This window comes from Takifugu flavidus, chromosome 14 (genome assembly GCF_003711565.1).
Source record: "Takifugu flavidus isolate HTHZ2018 chromosome 14, ASM371156v2, whole genome shotgun sequence".
Taxonomy (NCBI): domain Eukaryota; kingdom Metazoa; phylum Chordata; class Actinopteri; order Tetraodontiformes; family Tetraodontidae; genus Takifugu; species Takifugu flavidus.
In genome coordinates this window covers 14,457,549-14,481,521 of record NC_079533.1, presented here as the reverse complement: position 1 = coordinate 14,481,521, position 23,973 = coordinate 14,457,549, and the positions used below count along the sequence as shown (strand labels likewise).

At 43.1% G+C, this 23,973-nt stretch overlaps 2 protein-coding genes across 2 annotated transcripts; one reads left to right on the top strand and one right to left on the bottom strand.

The window, feature by feature from the left end:
• Positions 1 to 255: 255 nt before the first annotated feature.
• Positions 256 to 2,670, bottom strand: nop16 (NOP16 nucleolar protein homolog (yeast)). Its single transcript, XM_057054410.1, has 5 exons — positions 2,375 to 2,670; positions 2,017 to 2,125; positions 1,471 to 1,537; positions 718 to 824; positions 256 to 568 (listed from the first exon to the last, which is right to left on the bottom strand). Exons 1-5 carry the CDS (start codon positions 2,479 to 2,481, stop codon positions 425 to 427), a joined length of 534 nt encoding a protein of 177 aa, XP_056910390.1. The 5' UTR covers positions 2,482 to 2,670; the 3' UTR covers positions 256 to 424.
• Positions 2,671 to 4,152: 1,482 nt separating this feature from the next.
• Positions 4,153 to 23,325, top strand: grk6 (G protein-coupled receptor kinase 6). The gene is made up of 16 exons (XM_057054408.1): positions 4,153 to 4,488; positions 7,617 to 7,712; positions 13,194 to 13,306; positions 15,497 to 15,574; positions 15,863 to 15,963; positions 16,812 to 16,904; positions 17,940 to 18,003; positions 18,204 to 18,344; positions 18,463 to 18,653; positions 18,739 to 18,776; positions 19,497 to 19,586; positions 19,657 to 19,865; positions 19,982 to 20,119; positions 20,213 to 20,350; positions 20,429 to 20,563; positions 20,697 to 23,325. The coding sequence occupies exons 1-16, from the start codon at positions 4,437 to 4,439 to the stop codon at positions 20,745 to 20,747; spliced, it is 1,728 nt and encodes a 575-aa protein (XP_056910388.1). The 5' UTR covers positions 4,153 to 4,436; the 3' UTR covers positions 20,748 to 23,325.
• The last annotated feature ends 648 nt before the right edge of the window (positions 23,326 to 23,973 follow it).

The window sequence follows — 23,973 nt, the reverse complement described above, 5'->3', positions numbered from 1 at the left end:
GTGCTCTTTTTCATGAAGACACTTGTGCCTGTTTACGCCACAGATCCTCACAGCATGAAGGGAAAAGAACTGTGGCTAGAACATTTATTTGTCACACCATTTTCTCTGAACTTTTTGTCGCGTCCAACTGCGGTGACATAAACAGCGTCATGAGATAACAGAACAGCCAGCAACTGTCCAAATGTCCTTATAATGTTAGAGAAACCTGTAACCTATGATACCACATTTGGATGGAGAGACTAGAACAACTGAAAGCAGTGGGTTAAAATTTTAATTTGAGCCTAAAAAGGGGACTGATGACTTTGACAGGCTTTGTTTCTTTAGACATTAAAGTTCGTCCCGGGTGCTTAAAGTATCTCCATCCTCACACACGTCTCAAGGATCCTCTCTGTCTGGTCCAAACACAGATACCACCGGGTATCTTCTACAGGTCCATTGGCCGGGAGAGACCCAACGACTCCACAAATGTGTTGAATTGTTCTGGGTGGCATCGTCTGTACTCTCCAACTTTCCTCCTGATCTGTTTGGGCGTGTCCTGATAGTAGTTCTTCTCATCTCGGGCCATTGCCTGGAGAGACAGGAAAGATTAACAAAACATGCTGGTATTTCAACATCAGTAATGATGTTTTTATGTAAAAATGTCTGTAAATATTAGAAGGCCTCAACAATCTGAGCAGAACCTTAAGGAAACCTTGCTTAACAAAAAGTCCCCCTCACCTTGTAGTTGTCGCCGTGCTCTCTGATCATGTGCTGAACGTACTCGATTAGATCTGACGACAGCGTCTTGGAGTCTTTCTCTGGGAGGCTGGCCTCTTGCTCCAACTCTGCACAAACCCACACAGATAAATTTGGGTTCAACATGTTCCAGAGGATTCATGTTACATGCACAAACACAGGTGCTCATTCAGTGGAGGCCGTCTCATCACACTCGTGAGGACTAAATGAGCTCCAGCGAGAACCAACACAGGTGAGTGTGGAAGAAAACAGAACACAATTCAGAACTCGTGGCGTTTCCAAGGTTTCACAGCAGCATCCCTCACGCAGTCATGTCAAAGAGAGAAACCTCAAGCTGTCCTTGCTTGCGAAGGCACCTTTTAAAACAAGGACCCTGGAACATGTCAACTTTGAACAAAATAAAAAATATAAAAACTTATTTCCAAAAACCAAGAGCTGCATTGAACGACCAGATCGACTGTGAGGCAGATGCCCAGTGAAAGAAATAGAGCATTAGCATCTTTAAGCTAACCTGTGGCAAGTGACAGGTTGGAACATATCACCTAAACTTAATCATGTGTGACCGTTATTTATCAGATTCACAGGTGACTGCTGCAGCAGGCAGTAAATATACTCCCTGTAGCCTTTCATGTGGTAAAACACCAGCCTGAAGCAGCAGGCATTCATCCTACAATCGTGCAGCAAGACACAACAAGCTGCTTTACAAAATAGAGAACATCCTTTATGGTGACTTACGGTTCAGAACGTAGGGTTTAATCACGATGCTGCCAGATGGTTTGGCCTCTCTTTCTCCACTGAAAAACTGAAAATGAACAATAAGAGACCAATTAGAATCAATTTAAACTAACTGGAATACAAGTTTTATTTGTTTACATAGTCACAAAGTACATTTTAATAGCAGACTTCTTCAGTTTTCTTACAATCCTTTATTGTGAGGAGCACTATATCGCCCCCATCTGGTAAAAAATTGAGATTATTTTGTACAGTGCGAACACTTAACGCTGTAATTTTTTTTTTTTATTTGTTTTTTAACTCGGTAATTTTTCCATCGGTTAGGACCCCTGTTGGTCAGTGGAAATCACAGTGAATCGCAGCCCGAACGATCCACTCGGAAATTTTAAGCCCAGCAGCAGATTTTTGCTGTCATTATTCTAAATCATCTTTAAAATATGGACCCCAGAGGAGAAGCATCGGGACCAATCACTTTTTATTCTCTCTCAAATGCTATATACACACACGTCCCATTTAAGTTGATTTAAATTTAAAAGTTGATTTACTCACGCTGGCTTTCTTTAATGGCAGAGAGCGGTTTGGGTCAAAAGCCAGCCCCATGTCCTGCAGGTTCCTGGCCATAGACTTTCTGTTGTCCCATGCATTTCTGATCTGTGGGCTGAAAATGAAGATACGCAATACGACTCAGTAAAGTTAAAGGAAAACAGATCATGTACGCAGATGGTCCAACTTTTGAAAGACAGGAACGAGCAGATTCGACACTTAAACGGAAACTAATGAAATACAAGCACGTTGAAGGTAAAACACTGCATGTTTCTCAACTGTCTTGGATGTCAACCCTGTAAACAGCGGGTGTTGTTTCACATGCTCCAGCTAGCTACCATGCTAACGGGATCTTAGCTCTTACTTTTCTATCCTCGGGTTGTATTTCTTCAATAACTTCTTCTTCAGCTTCTTCCTGTCCTGTTCATAGTTATACTTCTTCTTCCTCCCGGACTTCTTTGCTTTTGGCATTTTGGGGATTCGTGTCTCTGAAGATTTCTAATAGTAAACTCCGCTCACTCCGAGGACACAACGTGCGACAAAGGAAGTAGAAGTTTGTTTTGTTCCGGTCATGTGATCAGAAGCCACGCCCCTCACACGGACGTCATCGTTGAGAGTGCAAATCTCTTTTCTTAAAGACGTATATTAATCATTGTATAAATATTTGAATGAAAAATGTAATTCATAAAATTGGCTTTAGCAAGCATAAAGTACAGCGATCATAAAAAGACATTAATTTAATATATGAAGGATGATCACGATTTAAAAATTGATTACTTTTGCTTTATTCCGTAACTGGATACATTCAATAGATAGTCTATCTCTAATCTAGGATAAAATATTCGAACGGCTTGTGAAGACGTTGTAGCCAAGTGAAGCATGGTAATAAACAGAATTTCACAAATGTTATTGACAATGTTGATCATTTAGACCTAGTGTGGGAAAACAGCTGCGAGGCACCAGCAGAACAGGATGTTTGCGGTCGCCTGTGAAATCACACAGAGACCCACTTCGTGCAAATTTTTGTAATGGTCCCGATAAAGATCATTATATCTCTCCTTCGACGTCATAAAAAATTGTTTTACGATCATAGACGATAGTGAAATGATCAAAGTTAGGCACCCCCCCCCCCCCCCCTTGCAGGGACAACAGTTGGTCTCTAGGGGTCAACCTGAGACAACAGTTGCAAAAACTGTTTCTCTGAAGCAACAAATAATTTAGAAGAATAAATGGGAGACCATATTTATAAAATATTGACTAAAATTGATAAATACTTGGTTAGTAAAGTTGTTCATCTGATCATGTCTTTAACATCGAATAATCAGCCTTACACCTAACTGATGACGTTTATCACATTCCCTAAATATTTAGTAATTAAAAACATCAAAGCTATGTCATCCATACGGGATAATTGTATTCCTAGGGATGAGAATTGTATGCACCGGTTTCCGGAAGAAGCAATCATGGAGTTTAAAAAAAAAAAAAGATCAATAACTGTCTCAGAGCCTGTATGAGATGATCTTAATGCACCTTTAATGCTCTGTGGTGCTTCCATCGATCCATGCAGCAGAGTCCACTCTGACACGACTGGAGGATGATGAGCCACAAACTGCAGGCAGTCACAAACGATGTCCGACATTACTGCACAGCAGCCATTCTGATCAATGCTTCCATCTTTGTGAAACGAGCCTTTTTAGTTTTAAACATTTGCATAGCGTCGCTGCGAACATGTGCGAATCAGCAGGTTTCGGGAAATTGTAATGTTAAATGTCGTTTAAATAGATAAAAAGATGGAAATCCCAGATCGTGTTAGAGAAATTATAAACTGCTGCGTGAAAAGCAGTTTTAGCCATGAGCCTCTCCCCATCAATGCCTCATTATTATTATTATTATTATTATTATTATAACCATAATTGGAGTCGAAAAATGGTTTGTTTGAATAATTCTTAAACCTGGGTAAGGTTTAAGCGAAAATATAAAATATATATATATATATTTAGAGTATATCCGGAACTTATACATTAGCATTTATACGCTTATACATTAGCTGCTAATGCTAGCTAGCATAAGCAGCTAATGCTTGCTAACACCGAGTGCTTGTAAAGCAAGTGGAAAAATCACTGTATAGGTGTAAATCAATGCCAGATTTAAAGAGTTTGTGTGTTTCTTCACTTTGACGGTGTACGGGGCGGACCCTGGCGGGAGAGGAGGAGAAGGAGGAGGAGGGAGAGCCGAGGAGGAGGCGGACTGTAACCGGACAGGAGGTTGCCGAAGCAGGAACGCAGTCTTCAGTTTCTAACTCCTCGGCCGGGCGGTGAACGGAGGTAGAGGGTCGTTAAAAAAAGGGCGCTTGAAGAAGTGCTATCGAAGCCGCCAGTGAGGGAGCAGGAGCCCCGTCTGCCGCTGTCCGCCCTTACAGCATCAACATGGAGCTGGAGAACATCGTAGCCAACACGGTGCTGCTGAAAGCTCGGGAAGGTGAGGATGGAGATGGCGGGGTTGACAGCGTCTGTCCGCCCTGACAGCTTCTCTCTGCAGCGGTGGAATGATGCGCATCCATCCGAGCAGATTACTCTGTTTGTGTCTCCTCTCAGCCGGTTAAACGTGTCTTTCGGGAGGAGGATATCACCCACGAATTTGCGCCTGTCTGGGGACGCCAAACTCGCATAACGAACTCCATTTAGAACTTAAGCTTTTTCAAGTTTAACGCCTTTCTGTAGTTATCATTTAAGGATTCATGTGTAATGAAGTGCTGCTAGTATCTGTGTGGTAAATCGTGAACATGTCGGCGTGGAAACGGTTCTCCTAAATCGTTTTATTCCAATAAAAATCACAACCTTCGACAACCTGCTCGGCGAATCGTCAGATAACGCCGTAATAAGCTAACCTCCTCCGCGGCGAGGCTGGCTCCAAAAACCCGGTGCCAACCTGCCGGTTCGGTCTGATCCGGACTCCTGACGTGGCCGAATCCAAGAGTTCCCTGCAGGAACCCGTCAAACCGTCCCGGTGTTGCTTAAAACAGATGGATGTGATCGCAGTCATGTGGGAGGTCAGATTATCGGAGTTGTTAGGCTGAGTTTGGCTCAGATTGTGGCCGCCGATCGTGAGTTCTGAGAGATCCGGAAGAGGCTCCAATTGTGAAATGTCACTGCAGCACATCGGGTTTCCCTTTCTGATGTTGCAGCATCGTTTACGAAACAGGATGTTGAGGCAGGGCCGCACAAGTCTGCACTTTTGCAATCCTGCCGAAGTGGACAAAAGTTCTGCAGCTCATATTTCAAAGGAAATCTGGATCCTGTAGAAAAAGGGAACCATGATTGTGTTTGTTTTGTTCCCAAATGGAAACAAAGGTTTGAGTGACTCATGCCTGGTTTAATCCCAGTGCCATCTGCAGAGGGACACAAGAAGATGAGTGTCATGATCCCTCTGTGAGCTTATCTGCTCCATTCAGCTTATCTGCTGTGCCCAATCTGTCCAGCCCACGGGCCCTTGAGCAAGGCGGCACCAGGCTAACCCTGACCTCTGGGTTCCGAGGAGGCCAGTCAAGATGTTCTTTTATCACCAGCGGAGGGTAAATGGCATCATTTTGTTGCATCACAGCCAAATAGTCAAATTTTTTTTCGATTTGGATGATAGGTGAGGAGTCAAACCACCAAGTTTTGTTTAAACTTGGTTCAAAATCTGAACAGAGATCATCTGAAGTTTCTCTACACATTCTTGATTTTTTTTCACTGCTGCACCAGAGCTCAATGTTCCAGCAGCTCCTTTAATGATTAATCAGATCATTAATCCAACTGAAATAATGCAATTTGACTCCACCTGTGTAAAAAGTCCAATCAGATTGTCAGATGTTAAAGGATAAAGTTTCAGATCAACGTGCTATCACATGTTTTCAGAGTTCCTCTTTGTTTTGAAAATGACTTTTAAACATGCACTTGACACATGCGCTTCACACAAGTGGACTCATTATGGGTTGTACATATAACTAGCCTGTTAATGGAAACCTTTCCTTTTTTAGCATTGAGCTAAAATGCTATCTTTAAGAACATTTTCTCTGCTGATCATTGGCTTCGTTCCATTTTTTGTATGATAACTTTGGTTTGTTTTTATCCTTTAAAAAAAATCTCCACAAAGCTCAGATGCTCTTTGAATGCATCACGATGGGGTCAGTGGGAATGTTAATGTTAAAAACCAGCAGTGGATTAAAGCTTGCCCTAAAGTTTGTACTACCAAAACTAAAACTGACTAATCAGACCTGAAACCAGCTGTTGTGCAGCAACTCATGTGCAACATTTCTGGTCCATGAAGCATTTTCTGCTTGTTAGTCGAAATTATTTCCAGTCTTTTTATTTTCTGACTTCTGTAACAACAAAATAAGATGTTTTTTTTTTTTTAGCTTGTGGTTAATGTAGAATTTCCTATAAATATCTCTGTCTTTTAATGGCGGATCAGCTGATGCGTTAAATTTGCCCCCAGACAGGATAACTTGTGAAAAGCACGCTTCTTGGGGGCGTGGCCTCACAATCCAAACTGGGAGACAAAATGTTTCCCGTTGGGGTCACTTCTCTGTTTGTAGCTGAAGCTGATTGTCTCCTTTACCATCAGTGGTCACCGTTGACGACCGGGAGTAGACACATCAATGTGGTCGAAGAGTAGCGAATCACAGGACTCGCTGATGCTCTCCTGTCTCCTTCTACGCATGATGCTATGAATGTTTTCGGAGGGTAACCTCTTCTCTGCACCTTCGTAGGATAAAAACGACCTGAAACACGTTTTAATTCATTTCCTGCTGCGTGCTGATTGGATCCGTTGGAAAAGCAGCGGTGGGGCCTTATCAGTCAGCCTCTGGTCACGACATGTGACGATCTGTTTCTTCCCTCTCTGAGGCCTATTTACTCTCAGCCTAATTGTGTATGTTAATCATTTTATGGGGGGAGAAGCGACAGACCGTATTTGTCTTGATTTCCATTTCCACTAATGCCGTGCGCAGACACCAGCGGTCCCAGCGTCTCCATTATCAATCAGTTTATTGTTAGTATCGTGGCTGATCCAGTCATCCACGTCCTGTCCACAAACAGCAATGTCTTGTTTACATTGTATCCAGGACAAGAATCCATTATAACTCGGGCATATCAGAGCAGGAGCCGCCTTCGCTATTTGACTAGCAAATGCATCCTGATATGAGCGATCGGCTTGCTTCCTGCCATCCAGTGTTCGTGTATTCACAACAGTTCTGTGTTGTGCCATCAGGGACGGCTCTCCCGCGGTCCGGTTTGAAGCTCGGTCGGACCGAAATCTCACATCTGATGGTCATTTAGGATGCTGCCGCTGCCGCTGCCGGACACGCCCAGCTTGCGGCGGCCGCCTGTGGAGCTTCAGCTGTAGTTCAGATGAAGCTACCGAGCTGTCATACCTGACTGTATCGGAGCTGCTTCATGGCCCAGAAGAAGCTCCATTACTGTCCACTCTGGTTTGAAAAACACCCTCAACTCTCCTCCAGAAATGATGGAGTCATGTTACAGTTGGAGCGGGTGGTGGACGCAGGGGTTGTGTTTTTTTTGAGCACCCTCCTCCCTGTCTGAGTTGTAAATCTGTCTTTCTTACAGGAGGTGGAGGGAACAGAAAAGGAAAGAGCAAGAAATGGAAGCAGATGTTGCAGTTCCCCCATATAAGTATGTGTGAGGAGCTACGGCAGAACACAGGTAAGGGGCGGGGTTTTCACCACTCCTCGGTTCATTTCTGGGCTTTTTACCGCCAAGCCTTCTAAATCTGTGCTGTGTGGTGTGGCTTTAACCCCCTTTCCTTAGCCAAGACCATCTAATCTTGTGGAGCCATCAACGTCTTCTTTCGATTAGAAAAAAATGTATAGACTGTACAAATAACTGAAAGGCATTTCAGACCCCATTAAGGTTCATTTATTAGATATTTTAATGTATATAAGATGTTTTTTTGAAGTAATCAAGTAAGAAATAAACAAGAGAACAATTTATCAATACTCAAAATCATCAATCGTTTTCTGGTGTTTTTCAGGTTTGTTGTGGCCTACTTTTTATATTCTTAAGCAAACCTCAGCAGATAATCAATCTTTACCCTTAAATGTTAGTCAAATCGCACAATGTCCGCCAGCAGTGCAGAGCACACAAATGCACACGAGCGAAACAAATCATCCATTCAAAGATTCTGGCAAGGCGGCCTCGTAGCAAGTGTGACAATGCTGCCCTCTAAAACTTTACAAGCCTGTTGACAGTGTCATGGAAAGACTGACTAACTAGAGGGGACATAAAACCTGTCATACAGGAGGAAGATGGACACATTTTTCAGCACAATACAGGATTTACTTGACTGAGACTTGCCAAAACGTGACAGCAGCTAGCTTGAGGGTGAGAGTGGGTACACTCCTCACCTAAGCCTGAGTAGGTAAGCTATATGCATACTTGTCCGTACTTGTAAAACATAATCAGTCGCCACCTAAGAAGTGTTCCAATTATCACACAAACTGCCAAGTACACTTTATTGGAATTCCTGGTGCATTTCCCCCCCCCCGGACAGCAACAGCAGCAATGGCAGGAAGCACATACTTCAGAAATTCACAAGTCCGCACTTGCATACTTGCTATTGATAACTGGCCGATTTTATTGGCATTGTCAGTGTTAGCAAATCAACTCTCGCCACCAACTGGAGCAGGAACATGCACCTCCGAAAGCAGATGAGTTGGAGGAAAATGGGGGAGGGGTTGATGCGATTGAGAACCGAATTAAACGATAACCGTGCCTCGTGTGAACCCACCCGCAACATTCAAGAGGAAACTTTCGAACAGAGTTCCCCTGATGGGCAAAGGCAATGATGGGAAAGCAGCTTACAGTAAACAGACGGTCAAAACATACAGGTGTGCGTCCGCCCTGCATTAGTGTGTTCGTGTAAAAGCGTGAACGCAAACAAGGTCGCTTCACAGTACAGATAAAGCTAGAACACAAAGATAAGGGATCATATAGGTTTCACTTAGAACATTATACACAACAAGGCCTCAGTAGCTCCTCACACAGGCCTCCGGGACTGTGGTGCACGTATGTCTAATGGTGTGGTGCTTTTTTCAATGATAAGGCCTCTTACACACCAACACGGCATTCGTCCCTAACAGTGAACTGGGTAGAAAGCAGAAACTCTCGGGCCATGAATGGAAACCAGAGAGCTCTGTTACACGGAACAGCACCAAGTCTGTTCCTCATTTGTCTTCATTTTGAAATTTAAGATGTATAAAGTTTTTGCGCTTGGGGCTGTTCGTTGAAGTGACACCTGATTTTCCACCCATCGCGCTCTTCGATGTTCTAGGACTTTATAAGCAAAGCAGGCGGGGGAGGAGGGGGGGGAGGGCTCAGAGGAAACTGTGGCTGATGCAGAAAGAGGAAATAGATGTTTTTGCAGTTTGAACCAACAGCAGGTTTACTTTCATGCAGAAAACATAGGTACTTGTTTAACATAAAAGGGTAACGTTCACTTATAACGGTGCTTCAAGCTGTTCCAGCAGATGTAAAAAAGAAGTGTTTTTTTATAGTGTGGACCCTGAATTAACTCACCTAGTGAACTAACTCAATTACTTATTTGGAACACAGTGGGACACATTTTACTGAGGAACAAAGTACGCACTCAGGGGCAATCAGCTCTAAATTAAAGCACCTAATTGACCAGGTATTAAGTAATAAAGTTCCATAGGAACACACTTGACGTAAGCAGTTAATGCAAGCCCTGTGGAACATCAGTGTCCCGATGGAACCGCATCCTGGAGATCGAGAAGCCCACAAAGCAAGTTGGGTAGATTTTCTCAGAGTGAACCCTTCACCCCCTCTTCCGTTTGACTGTTCTGTGAGGTCTCACTTTTACTCTCAGGCCTTGTTGCACCGAAAGTCGGAAGGTATCAGATTGGCGCTAGAACGTCATTTGCACAAACGTCTGCACCTTCATTATATGAAGCATGTGGTTGTTAGAGCTCCATGTTGTAATGTAATCTTTGTTTATCCATTTTTTATTTATCTATGAGTTCCCACAACAGTGAAGAAGGAAAACTTGGAATTTCTTTTGGCACAATTTTTAAGCCTGGAATTTGAGATGCTTCTCATCTAACATGCCATTCCAAAGATTTCCAATGAATTCCTATTTCTTTCATCAATATTTAATTCTTATTCAGGAATTCATCCTTTGTATGGTTGAACTGTGTAACGACTACTTGCCACAACATGTGATGTCAGTGTGATGCGAGTTATTAGCATCGTGTTTCCGATCAGCATTGACCATCTCTTGTCGGTGTGCATGTGTACGTAACCACTGTAAATGGTCTTTTCATCCGTTTAAATCCATACAAGAGCTGTGCTGAACACACACACACAAGCCACATTGTCTGCAGACGGCGTTGAGGCCCGGGTGATGACGGCCTGAGATAAAAGGGGGGCTCGAGGGCCACTGAAGCCTCCTAAAGCATTGTTATTAATGCTAGGAGAGGGTAGCCCCAAGCTACTTGTGCTAAAGAATACCAGAAATAGCTTGGAAATCATTTAAAGGCTTTTTTTCCTGTATTGATGGATGAATTGAAACAAAGTGTTGGAATGTCAGAGAGCTAAAGTACACTACAGCTACACCAGCAAAAATGAATTTATAAATACTAATTAAAACACAGAAAATGCCATTTTGAGGGAGACTAGAAGTTCTAGGGAAAGAAGCATGCGCAGCGTTGTGCGGTTGATTAACTAATTTACTACTTTTTTGCTGTAATGCTACATTTCATACGAGCATCCATTCGACTTTGTGATTCAATTAGTTAAAATAGGCTAATAAAATATATTAGTAAGTCCCAAGATCATTGCAATGCTGTGATTTTTCTTGTTTTACAAGAGTTGCCGTGAAGTTTACTAAGTTACTAAGGATAACTTTACTACAAGTGCGTAACTTGGTGTATTAACCCATCATTAAGAGAAAAGGTTTCCAGAAAAAGCAATAGCAGCGAAATAAGATTTAACAGCAATAAGACACTGAAGCAGTAGTTCCATTTTTCACAAAACCCCTTACAGGACGTATGCGCATGTAGTCCAGCGCCACTCCAACTGACATTTAGGTCGGTCCAGTTGGACTGGCGGAGATAAGAAGCCTCTTTTAATGGCATTAGCACGGAAACAAAGTTAGAAACCAAAGTGTTTAAAAAGGAAATCAATTATGGTCTAATGTGATTAAATGACAGCACAGAATTTTTTGCAGTTTTGTTTATTAGCCTCCATAACCAGAGCCTGACCTGGTAGAGGTATCTTTAACTGGGATTAAAGCCCCACAATGGGTCAATGTGGCAGGAACTGACTATCATGTTCCTGGCTTAGATTACAATGTTTTTTAATGTGTTCACACCAGAATATTCTCAGAATATTCTCTCATCATAACACAAAACTGCACTCGCTGTTTTCTTATCTTCAAAATTAACAGAAAACTGAACTCATAAACAAACCAGTGCAACTTTGTCAACGCACTTTCTTCCCATGCCACGCCAAAGTGCTGATAAGTTTGCACCTCCACCCGTGCTTAAACAGAAAGTTCAGCGTGTAGTTGTGACAGAAAATCAGACTTTTATCAGGTCTGCAGAGGTGAGCAGGACTCTTCAGAAGGAAACTCTGAGGCTCGGTGAAGGAAATAGGCCAGTAATGATTAAGCTCGTTAACTGGTGACGGTTTTTATGAAACCAAACGGCAGACGTGCGTTGTTGAGAAAGACGTTAAGGAAGCTGTTGACTTCCGTGTTTGTCAGAAACAAGTTCTCCTTTCTTCTTTCTTCCAGTTTATTTTTACGACACTATAAGACATTTTTTTACCCTGTTAAAAGGAAACTGGGAGGCCGGAGAGGGTCTCTGTTATCCATATTTGTAAGTTATTCAAAGTCTTGACATTTCACTTCTGTTGCACTGATTAATCCATTCAGAGACATTTACACGAGGCAGCTAAGCCACAAACAGAAAACACAAATGTCTTTCTTTGGTAGTGGCCCCAGTTTGCCTCAGTCTGCTCATGAAGTATGATACCTTTAGGGCAGAACATGTCCTAAAAGTGGCAGCAAATACAACAAATCTAACAAAGTTAAAACTGTCTCATGCTGCAGCACCGGCAGATTGAACCACCGCTATGTTGGGAATCCAAATGTTCTTCACATCTACATTCTTCTCAGACGACACAGATTCAGTGGGGACACGGGTCCGGGACAGCCAACAGAAGGCCTGACAGAGACCTCTTTGTGTCCCTGTGATTACGTACAGCATGTCCTGTGCGGTCGTGGAGCTCCTTTCACGAGCATCACACCTCCCGAGAAGTCCTGGAAAAACCCACTGATCCACATCATGAACATTACCCGGACGTGGGATACGTTGGTTGTTACGCATGAGTGGGCAGTAGCTCAGCAGTAGTTCCAGGACTCACAATGAAGCATCATCTTCAGTCTCTTACAGAGGACATTAGCAGGGAGGAGATCATTGGTAACTTCCGGTCACACTTTGGGTTGAAACAGGACCAAAACGACACTGCTCGAAGTCAGCCGGGTGCTCATTTTCTACGTTAACCAATGTGGCGCAGATTTCATGAGTTTGTGATGATGCAGGGCCTTTTCCCATCTGCCCCAAGAGTAGGTGTGTGAGAACACCCCTCCCCCCGGCCTCTGACTGGTCAGATCAGTTAGCTCCGCTCCTACCTTTGGAACACTTTGACCCCTGTGCTCTTGTCTCAATCACATTTGTTTGTGCCTGCAGCTCCCAGAGTCACTTTGCATCATACTAGTCCAAGATGAAAATCAGCAGCTTCCTCGAGTTTCCTCTTCCTGAAACACAGCTGGCAGGATGAACTGGAACCAACACACATTTCTACCTTAAACACCAGAAAAAAAGCACAGTGTAAGGGTTTGATCACCATTAGGGCTGCATCATCCGTAGTGCACCCTTAGCGCCGATCCCATGTTTTCCCTCGACTTGATCCCTTTCTAAAGGATCGTGCTACATCTGATGCCTCCAGATGCTTCTGTAGGAAATATCCAAGATATTGCAAAAACCCTCACATGTGCGTTTGGAGCAAAAATATTTGTTTTTTTTTAAAGTCTGGTTAGATATTTCTGTGTACACTCCAGTTTGTGGCAGACCTTGAATGTCTCTGCTCGTCTCTGGTCCACAGAGAAGGACTACAGCACGCTGTGTGAGCGGCAGCCCATCGGACGACTTCTGTTCAGACAGTTCTGTGACACCCGACCTGAGCTGAGATGCTGCGTTAAGTTCCTGGATGCTGTGGTAAGACAGAAGGAGGGTTATGGAATTTTGTGTGTGTGTGTGTGTGTGTGTGTGTGTGTGTGTGTCCTTGTTCTTGTCCGTGGTATTTAACAAGGACTAGCGTTATTATGATCTTTTGAGTGAGGGTTTCGGGTTCTCGGAATACAAGATGTCAGTTAGAGTCCTCACAAAGATAGTGATACAACCGTGTGTGGGGGGAGTCACTTTAGTTTTGTGGGTCTTTAGTTCATTTGCTGCTTCTAAATGTAAATAATGTTATTTGTTGATTTGAAGGAAGTGTGAAACAGACTTGATAAAAATGTATTTGAAATGTGGAAGTGAACCAAATCAAGAAGCATTATTTAATAATTGTCTCTAATGGGAATGAGACCAAACTTATCATCGAAACGACAGGACATGAGGTGTCTTGTCCCTTTGGTGCCAGAAGTTTAAGAATCCCAGCATTTGAAGTCTGGCGATGAAAACAAAATGAAGCCATGAAATAAAAGAACTATTGACAAACGCCAACGTCGCCACAAAAGAATGTTTTGGAAACTCTGATCTTCCTCATCTACACACGCAACTTCTGCTTCAGCTCCTGTTCTCTGATGAGCATATAGGGTGTGAAGTGTGGATAGTTAGTTGCTCCGGACTTGCCTTCCGCCTCGGTTTCATCCCACTCCAGGAGGATGTGGCGTCACCTCTGCTATGGTAGCGTGTCTTTAGCCTTGAACTTACTGTGGAGCTACAGTGCTATGGTATTTAGCATCGATGTGAGTGACACCTCTTACAGTTGCTCTGCTCTTGCTCTTTGAAGTCAGGCAGAGCAGATATATTGTCTTTGGCCTCACAGCTGCTTCCCATCTTCTCTGTGATGGCAGTAATGTAGAAGGAAGGAGATCTGATCCTCTTCTGCTGTCCCTTTGCATTAGCTTACATACTCTCTGTGCTGGCGCAGTGGGAGGGGGCACTTTGGAGTTTTCCAGAGGTAATTAAGGCGCTTTTCCACAACACAGATCGGCTCTACACGGTTCGACTCCACACGGTACGGTCTCGGCGGTTTTCCATTACACCATGGCACCTCTTCGATGTGGGCGGGGTCTTCATAACGAGGCAATCCGAAACGCTCGATGCCATTAAGGTGTAAAAGCGACTGTGATGGACGCCGAAATGGTTGAAAACTGTTTGTTTGTTGCCGTTGCCTCCTTTCTGATCAGTCTTAAAACAACAGACAGAAATGATGAAACAGTATTTTTTTTAAAAATCAGAGGTATAAATCCAGACACTTTGCAATGTGCAAAATCTGAACGGCAGCAAGAATTCACCGAAAATACACACACACGCCTTAAGTTCACACACGGCACATTACTGCAAAATGTAAAAATAACTTTTTAAGCAACCCTAACCAAATGAGAATGGAATAAGTACTATAAAAAACAATGAAAGTCACAGAACACTCTAACCCACTGTCTAGTTTCCAACAACTTTGGGGCCAAGTCGAGGCCACGCCCTCCTGTTGCTTGCAGGTCGATGCTGTAAATATCGTCCATTTCATTCAACCACTTCTCGTCTTTTCTTTAAACAACGATTAGTCCTTTTGGTTCTATTCATTATGCTCCTAAAGCGTAATCAGCTACAGTGCTTTTAGCTTTTGCCGATATTGCGTTTAGCGCCATCATCTCTCATCTTCCAGGTATCAAACTTACATCTAGCAGTTCATATTTAATTGGTAAAATAAAGAAATACGCACGATCGATGTTCTGGGGCACCAAACATTTTCTGAAATGCGTTACTCCCCCGGTGGAAAAAGCCTCTGAACCCTAATGTGTCAAGTCGCACCGAGTAGGTACACATGGAAAAGCAGCATTAGTTTAGTGGACCACTCAGTGACGGTCGATAGGGGAGTGTGGAAGTGATCTTATCATTTCATCCACTGCAGAGTGGTGAGGCGGCTTCTTACAATTAACACCCTAACTGGGTTTTTAAAAAAATCTGGCACTGCAATCAAGTTTGAGGGAGTTACTTCCCAGAAAGCGTGTTTTCTCAGTAGTAATGAGTCGTCCAGGTCACTGGACCATGAAGGCACCACAGCTCGGTTTAAAACTCTAGGGCGGAAGTTCAGAATGGTGCGCCCAGCACTCCAAAAGCAAGTTTCCTGGAGCAGTTGGGGGTCGCCTGCATGGCGTTTCATGTTGTCGTGTCTCTCTGCAGGCGGAGTACGAGGTGACTCCGGATGAGAAGAGGAGGGAGTGCGGTCAGGAGCTTGTCAACAAATACTTCAACCCAAAGGTGGCTGCAGCTTTTTCTGCTTCCCTCCAGGGAAAGATCACCCAAGCACACCAGCTTGTAGTCAAGCCCGGAATTACTGCCTTATGTCGTGTTGAAATATTGATCTAATTTCACGTTCCATGACCTGATCTTTGTTTTCCTCCTGTGTGAGCTTCACTGTCTCGCTCTCCTTTGTGTTTGTGCGTGTCTGAACACGTTCAAAAGGCTCAACCCTACTCATCCAGTTGACTTTACCATCAGGACTGAATCATCGTGCTCACCTGTGCCTTTTTGTTTTTTCCACTGCAGTCAGAGGACCACGTGCCTGAGGTGGAGGAGGCCATGTTGGTTCAGTGTGCAGACAGGCTCCAGCAGGAAGCCTGCAAGGAGCTCTTCAAGGACTGTACCAAGTGAGCTCACGGGGGAGTTCTACCTGTGTTCTACCTGTATAGCTCTCGTTTCACCCACAGCGATGCTGTTAAACCTGCCAATCAAGAAGAGACCATATTAACCAACATTCCCGCTGTAGTGATGCCAGACTCAAGTTCTGAAACCAGCCCTTTACAGCAGATGCTCTGTCCCGAACGTGGCCTCAGTCTCCATCCAGTATTCAAAGACTTCAAAGCTGAAAGCCAACTCAAGTCACAAGTCGTAACAAATCAGACAGCCGTAGCTGTTATACGTGTAAATAAAACATGCAAACATCCATCCCAGTAGCGTGATGATCATATGCTGTCCGCTGAGATCACATGCTTTTTGGAGGGTTATATTTGTGGCATCGGTCTGCAACACCTCATGTAAGGAGTTTCATCAAACTTCCTCTTGGACTCAATGATAAACTGATATGATGCGTGATGCGATATTCTCAGTGTCACAGTGACTTCACAAAACACGAAAGCAAGAATTATTTTATTTATCATGTTGCCAGAAAGAAACTCGGGTTATTCTCAGGTGCGATTTTAACTGTGTTGTATTCAGGCCACAATTGATATCTGATGAACACATTGTTTAATATCCCAGCAGGTGAGAGGTGGCAGCTAGAACAATTTCTGTTTTTTCCTGTGTGTGTGTGTGTGTGTGTGTTCTCATGCAGGTTACATAGTGAGGACCCACATGCCATTTTAATGTTTAACTGAGGACATTTTTAGAGAGTGGGGACATTATGGCTGGTCCTCATAAAGGGCTGTTTGTTAAAGTTGAGGTTAGAATTGGGTGTAGGTTGTGAGTCCCCTGACCTGTATGTTCTCTTTTTTCCCAGATTAATCCATGACTATCTCAGCATGGCACCCTTTGCAGACTACCTCGACAGCATGTACTACAACAGGTTCCTACAGTGGAAGTGGTTGGAGAGGTTTGTTGGGATTTTTATTGTTTTACAGTTGATCCTGCTAAAAAAAAAAAAGACAAGAGAGATTCTCTTGTCTTTTTCCCAAAACAACATGATTTGGACTCCGAGTAGCTATTTGTCTCCAGCAATGCAGCAGTAAATAAGGGCTGCTGGTGAAATTAATCAGGAGGATAATGACTGTTATGAGTTTCATCACGTTTGTTTACAGTATTTCTGGGTCTGGGTCTCGTCTGGGGATGCCCGACGGTTCCCAGACTGGAAATCGCAGATGCTGTGCACACAATGCCTTGATAGACTGGAAAATTTAGGTCTTAACGGTGATGGTTTAAGTGTTTGCTGGAGAGCATCTGTGTGAGGAGATAAACAACTGAGCCTGAATCACTGCAGGAACGGAGCAATGAAAGGATAAAAATAACCGAAACGTAGAAATGGGTGGCGCTCACCGTGAATCCCTGACTGCTGCCTGGTTATTTACACAAGGATGAAGCCTTGTCAGATTAAAAAAAAAAAACTCTTCTGTCTGCTTGTTTATTTTTCCAGGAACCGAGCCAGATTGATGACCTTCGCTATTTTATTTTCATCCGATGAGATTTAGAGTTTTAACTGACCGCGGGGTCATTGAATTCCCTCCAGTCAGTAGGATGTAAAACTGCTCAACTGTAACAAAAACAGAGAAAGTGAGCAAAATGAGTCCGTACGAGTTAGAGGGATGTTCTGCTTCTTTTCTGTTCCAAATGGATTCTGTTTCAAACTGAGTTTAATCTTGGATTTAAGTGCTGACGTGGGTCACCTATACCATATCGTGTACATACTCCGCCCATTTGACCAAGTGTGCATCAGACAGGATTTGCGTGCACCTGAGACAACTAGGTCTCCCACAATGCATTTCATCTTTGCCATCATTAGCAGCACCAATAATGTAAAGTACATACTTCAGAAGTACACCAGCCCCAACTTGCCTACTTAGAAGTGAAAACTGCATCATCTTCTTCTTGCTTATTTAAGATGTGCCTCTCTGAATTTCCTGTCTGCTCACAGGCAACCAGTAACGAAGAACACATTCCGACAGTACAGAGTTTTAGGGAAAGGAGGCTTCGGAGAGGTGAGATTCACCGAAAAAAATGTTCTTAATGTTTATTTAGAATGATTGTTTAGCCACGTTTGGGTATTAGCATTGCTTGCTAATTGCTTGACTGGAGATGTAAAAGATGAGTAAACTAAGGGTTTCACTTTTTTCTCTGAGTCAGGGAAAAGTATGTCTTTTAGTAAATGCATTTCCTTCCTGATGTTACTCTCCCCCAGGTGTGCGCCTGTCAGGTACGGGCCACTGGGAAAATGTACGCCTGCAAGAAGCTGGAGAAGAAGAGGATCAAGAAGAGGAAAGGAGAGTCAATGGCACTCAATGAGAAACAGATCCTGGAGAAAGTCAACAGCAGATTCGTTGTAAGATGAAGCTAGTAGCCACAGCTTGATATTTCAATGAATCATCATTTTTTTCAACCGTTCCAATCCTATTTTTCAATTCATTAATACAGAAGAGATGTTTAATTTCCTCCTCCAGGTCAGTTTGGCGTATGCCTATGAGACGAAGGATGCCCTGTGCCTCGTGTTGACGCTCATGAACGGTGGAGACTTAAAGTTTCACATCTACCACATGGGTGAATCGGGATTCGACGAGAAGAGAGCCGTGTTCTACTCTGCCGAGATCTGCTGCGGCCTGGAGGACCTGCATCGGGAACGTATCGTCTACAGGTCGGCACCTTCTCGTCCTGAAGATCTCGTCTCTGCTGTCATCATGTTTCCACTGACTCCTGTTTGGGTTCTCTTTCTGATGCAGGGACCTAAAACCAGAGAATATCCTGCTGGACGATCACGGTGAGCACCAAAGCTGCGGGTCTGACACAGAAACATTAACTATTATTAGGCAGCTTGGGGGAAAAAAAATGGTGCTATCAGACATCAGCGCCCTTTAACTTTTAGCATTAGCTTTTAGCTCACTGCCTGCAGGCTGAGTAGTCTAAAAAGCTCCAAAAAAAAGCCTAATTGCTGCTCTGGTTACAGGAAATATTCAGCTCTCAAAGAAAATGAATTATTGTCAGACAGTGTCGAGAGTGTGTGTTAGCAAAGGGAAGCTTAAATCAGAACACCTGAACATTTCTGCGTGAGCCTCTGCTCACCAGATCTCCTTTTCCGCTGCTCGTTTGCGGAGATGTGATTTTTTTTTAAGAAAATCATTAAGGTGTCATAAGAGTGTTTGGACCCAGGCTTTATTGCTGTGAGTTTGATTTAGCTTCAGTGTTGTCCATATTCCACCACGAGAGGGCGCCATGATCCCAACAACTGCAAAGCTAAAGAATAAGGACGAGATTTAAATAAAAACAAATCTTATCTGCTCTGAGTTTGAATTCAGGGCAGATTAAAAAGGATGCAAGATTCGTTAAGGCGTAGATTTTAAATGAAGAACTAGAAACTTTAAATACATTTTAAAAAATGTGTAAAAGCATCTTAGTGTTTGAGAAAGAAAGATTAACTAGTATAAGATTAAGTGTTGCAGAGTCCATCTTAAGTAGCCTGTTGATTTTTTTGTGTCTTCAGGCCACATCAGGATATCAGACCTGGGTTTAGCTGTTCACGTACCAGAGGGACAGACCATCAAAGGACGGGTGGGGACGGTCGGGTACATGGGTGAGTAAACCTAGCGGAACCACAGATCTGTGAAGGGGACTTCCTGCTTCACATCCTCCTCTTCCTCCAGCACCAGAGGTGGTGAAAAACGAGCGCTACACGTTCAGCCCAGACTGGTGGGCGCTGGGCTGCCTGCTGTACGAGATGATTGAGGGCCAGTCGCCCTTTCAGCAAAGGAAAAAGAAGATCAAGAGGGAGGAAGTGGAGAAGCTGGTGAGGGAGGTGGAGGAGGAATACTCCAGCAAGTTCTCCGAGGACGCCAAGTCCCTCTGCAAGATGGTGGGTGGACAATCTGGAAGATGAATCCTCCAGGACTTTCAGAGACCCTGATTTAAAAGTAAAGAAAACAGCACCGATGAGCTCCTGAACACTTTCATTGTTCTCACGTCCTTCAGCTCCTGGCCAAAGATCCCAAGGTGAGATTAGGCTGCCAGGGCAACGGAGCGTCCGAGGTCAAAGCTCATCCCATTTTCCGATCCATCAACTTCAAACGTCTGGAGGCCGGCATGCTGGAGCCGCCTTTTATTCCTGACGTGAGTGTCTCCAGTTTAAAAGGAAACTGTCCAAGACATCAGCTCACAAAGACCTGAAGCTTCGGCTAACATTTCGAAGCTTGTGCGTTCCAGCCTCAGGCAATCTACTGCAAAGACGTGCTGGATATCGAGCAGTTCTCCACGGTCAAAGGCGTCGATCTGGAGCCCAAAGACGAGTCTTTCTACAGCAAAGTGTCCACAGGCAGCGTCTCCATCCCCTGGCAGAACGAGGTGAGTTACTGAAGAAGAGTCAAAAAGCACGTGTCCCCTGGAGATCTCTCAGAGACAAGCTGTGTCTCCATCCCGCAGATGATCGAGACAGGCTGCTTCGCAGAGTTGAACGTCTTTTATCAGGATGGGACGGTTCCGCCTGACCTGGACTGGAGAGGGCAGCCCTCGCCGCCGCCGAAGCAGGGCCTCCTACAGCGGCTGTTTGGCCGACAGGTCAGTGGACACGTTGACACAGACAACACACACATGTTGATACAGCTAGTTTTTAGTTGCACGCTCAGCAGGTCTAAACGTGCACAGACGAGCATTTGAGTTCACAGCCACTGTGCTCTGCCTCCCCCTTCAGGACTGCTGTGGCAACTGCAGCGACAGCGACGACGAGCCCACCAGGCTGTGACGTGTTCACGCTCACACAGGAATCTGATTTGTTTACAATTTTGCACATTTGTATTTTTAAGATATCTTATCGTCAGAATGTATATTTTCATTGTTATTTAAAAGATAATTAAGAGTTGAAGAACTCTGAATGAGGTGAACTTACTTTCCTCTGATTTTATGTTTCGTTTTCACTCACTGGTGTCTGTGTTACTGATGTGGGAGCCTCAGCTCCTCCAGAACAATCGCCTGCTGTAAAAGTGCCTTGCTGGAGGGCACTGTGACGCGTCGACTGTCCTGACTTTCACCTCATCTACTGTGACCACTTCTACTCTTCTGCCCTCCACCTGCACAAAACCAGATGTTCTGTTCTTTCAGTGTTATCTCGATTTCCTGTTTTATATTTTGTTTTGGAACCGGTCCTTTGTACATTTAAATTTTAGAGGAAGTCTTTGTTTTTGTTTTTTAAATTATGGATTTGTTCAGACAATCAAGAGTTTAACTTCGCGCCTCTTGAGTTTGACAGTTTAGTGCCACATTTGGGAGGCAACTGTGAAGACAAAGTTCATTCTCACACGATGGAATTTGACCGTCACTTTTATCATTTAATTCTCTGTCTGGTCCACAAACATCTCACTTATATAACAGCAACGTTATTCACATCTTCTCTGTAATTTCCCCAAAAGAACTAACTACAGAAAACTCTTAACTATTCTTTGCTCACACAAAAACAGAATTCTACTAAAGTCAACCTGAACACCAAATAAAATCACTGTAGTTCAGTAGCTTCAAGTGTTAGCTTGCATGAAGCTAATGCTTTGAGTTAATACAGGAATTCCTAAAGTTGTGCAATGAATCGAATGCATAATTTTATGCTTTAACTGTATATATGTAAAAACATGCTGACTTTTTCCAAGAAAATTTCATTTTTAACTGTTACACATAATTTACTGATAAGATTAATGAACCAATGGTCACTTAAGCTATAGTGGTTGTAATTATAAATAATGTACAAACAGCTGTTTATTTTCTCCTCTCAACGTTGTTAGCCCCCTCAGAGCGGAAATACTTAAACGTAAATCGTTGTTTAAGATCATGTCCAAAATAAAGTCAATATTTTTAAATGGAGACGTTTCCACTGATCACGTTAAGAAATATGTTTTGTGCTACCAGCTGATCTTTGGAACATGAGCAGAAGTTTTTTCACTATTTTCACTATGTTTTGCCTGTAGTATCAAAGCTAAAGTTAGCTAAAACAAACCAGGTGGTAGATTGTTGATTAAAAATTGACACATTTTTCTGCTTTGAGCTGAGTCTGAATTGTCCTATTTAATTAAGGATGAATGCATCAAAACATCATCAAACTGCTGTCCAACCATACCCATCAAATTCCGACATGTGAGATAACGAACCAGTCAGAGATAATCAACCTGAAAAGAGAAACGTAAAGATCAGTCAAGTGTCTTTGTTTTCTGGCTTTGTTCTTTCCTTTAGATCAAAGCACTTAAACCAAACAAATCGTTCCGAGACGATCAAATTTAAGGTCCTTCCCGTCCAAGGTGCCTTTTGGTGTTTGAAGGCACTCCAGCCTGCAGCTGCCTCTTTTTATACACAGTCAGAAGTGTCTGAAGCTCAGCGTCCCTCCGCTTCTTGTCTCATCTGAGGAAAAGGTCACTAGACCTGAGACTGAAAGGATCCCTGCACTCCAAAACTCTCGAGTCTCTGCAGAGACTCAATTTTGTAGAGACAGAAATTCTCCTCGGATGTCTAAAACCTGTCACTCTGTTTGGGATCAGCCTTAATCTTGACTGCATATGTTTCTTTGTGTGGTGACATTACTTTTTTAATGGCCAGATTTACATTTCCTGAGTATAATGGCAGCGGTGGGATGGCAAAAGCTCCTAAATTTCATCTGTAACTGTGTGGGTTTTTTTATCTTACATTTATTCCTTCATTATCCCATTTTTTAAATTATTTTATTTTGTGTCCATTTAAACACAGCAGAACATTTGTCTTTCTTGTAGTAGAAAGCACATGACCACGTCCGTCTCAAACGGTCCGGTAGCTAACAATTATGTGTCGAACCTGTCATAGGGCTGTTCTGGTGTCAGTCTGCCACTAGATGCTGCTGTTTTTGTTGAGAATAAAGCTCCAGAAATTCAACCTTCAGCAGCAAATAGTGAAGAGATCCCAGTCCAGTCATCCTCCTCTTAACCCCGTTTACACCAGAATGTTTTCAGGTGACATCGGTAACCTCCTGTCTGTTTACACGGTAATGGCATTTTTGGTCCCTCGATATGAAACACCCCAGCCTCTATTCCTCATAATCTTTCCTCACATGGCTCTTCGGTGTATCTACACCTCTAATTCCATGTGGTCAAGTGCTTCATCAGCCCAACTTCAATATGTTAAAGTATAAAGTGGAGAGTTTGAGTACTTAAGTAATTCCATGTAGCTAGGAGGTGGACACTTCAGATTTAATAGATGGCAAAATAAAATACATTTTCCTTGCTAACCTTGTCCATCACAGCTCATTTTGATTAGTTTGTCCCAATGTTATCTGTACTTACCCCCAATAAAGTCATCCTGTGACAAAAGTAGTTATGCATTTTATTTTTATTACAAAACACTGTTTTGACCCCCCCAAAAAAAACCATAGATTTCTGATGATAAGGAAAAGAAAGCAAATGCTAAATACTTTTCCTGTGAGCATATATTTTTAAATATATTAATTATGTAAATAAATTATTTATATTTATGTTATTTAAATAAATAAACAACCACACGGTTATTAAGTCCTGAAATATGATTGGATGATGTTTCGTCACTTAACACTTGTTATTAGCTACGATGTGGATTTTAGCATATGACAGTTTAAATCTTTACAACTAGGAGATGAAATGGGAACATGAAGGAGATTCTTGTGTTACCCTGGCAACTCAGAATCAACATGTATTCAAATGAAAAAGAATATAGGATGAGGACACGTCCACCCTCAGGAGGCTCTCGCCTACGCAACAGCACTGATTCAGAGACCTCAGGTGTCCATGAGATCACATTAGCAGGGAGCATCAGGTATATAATAAATTGTATCTTATATATTCTGTGTGTGTGTGTATGTATGTGTGTGTTCTTGTATTTATGACATAGTGAGGACCAGAGAGCATCCTTCACCTGCAAAATGAGGACAAGAAGAGTTTGTCAGACCCAGGAGGCCTCTGGAGGACCATTGAAGTTCCATCATTTTG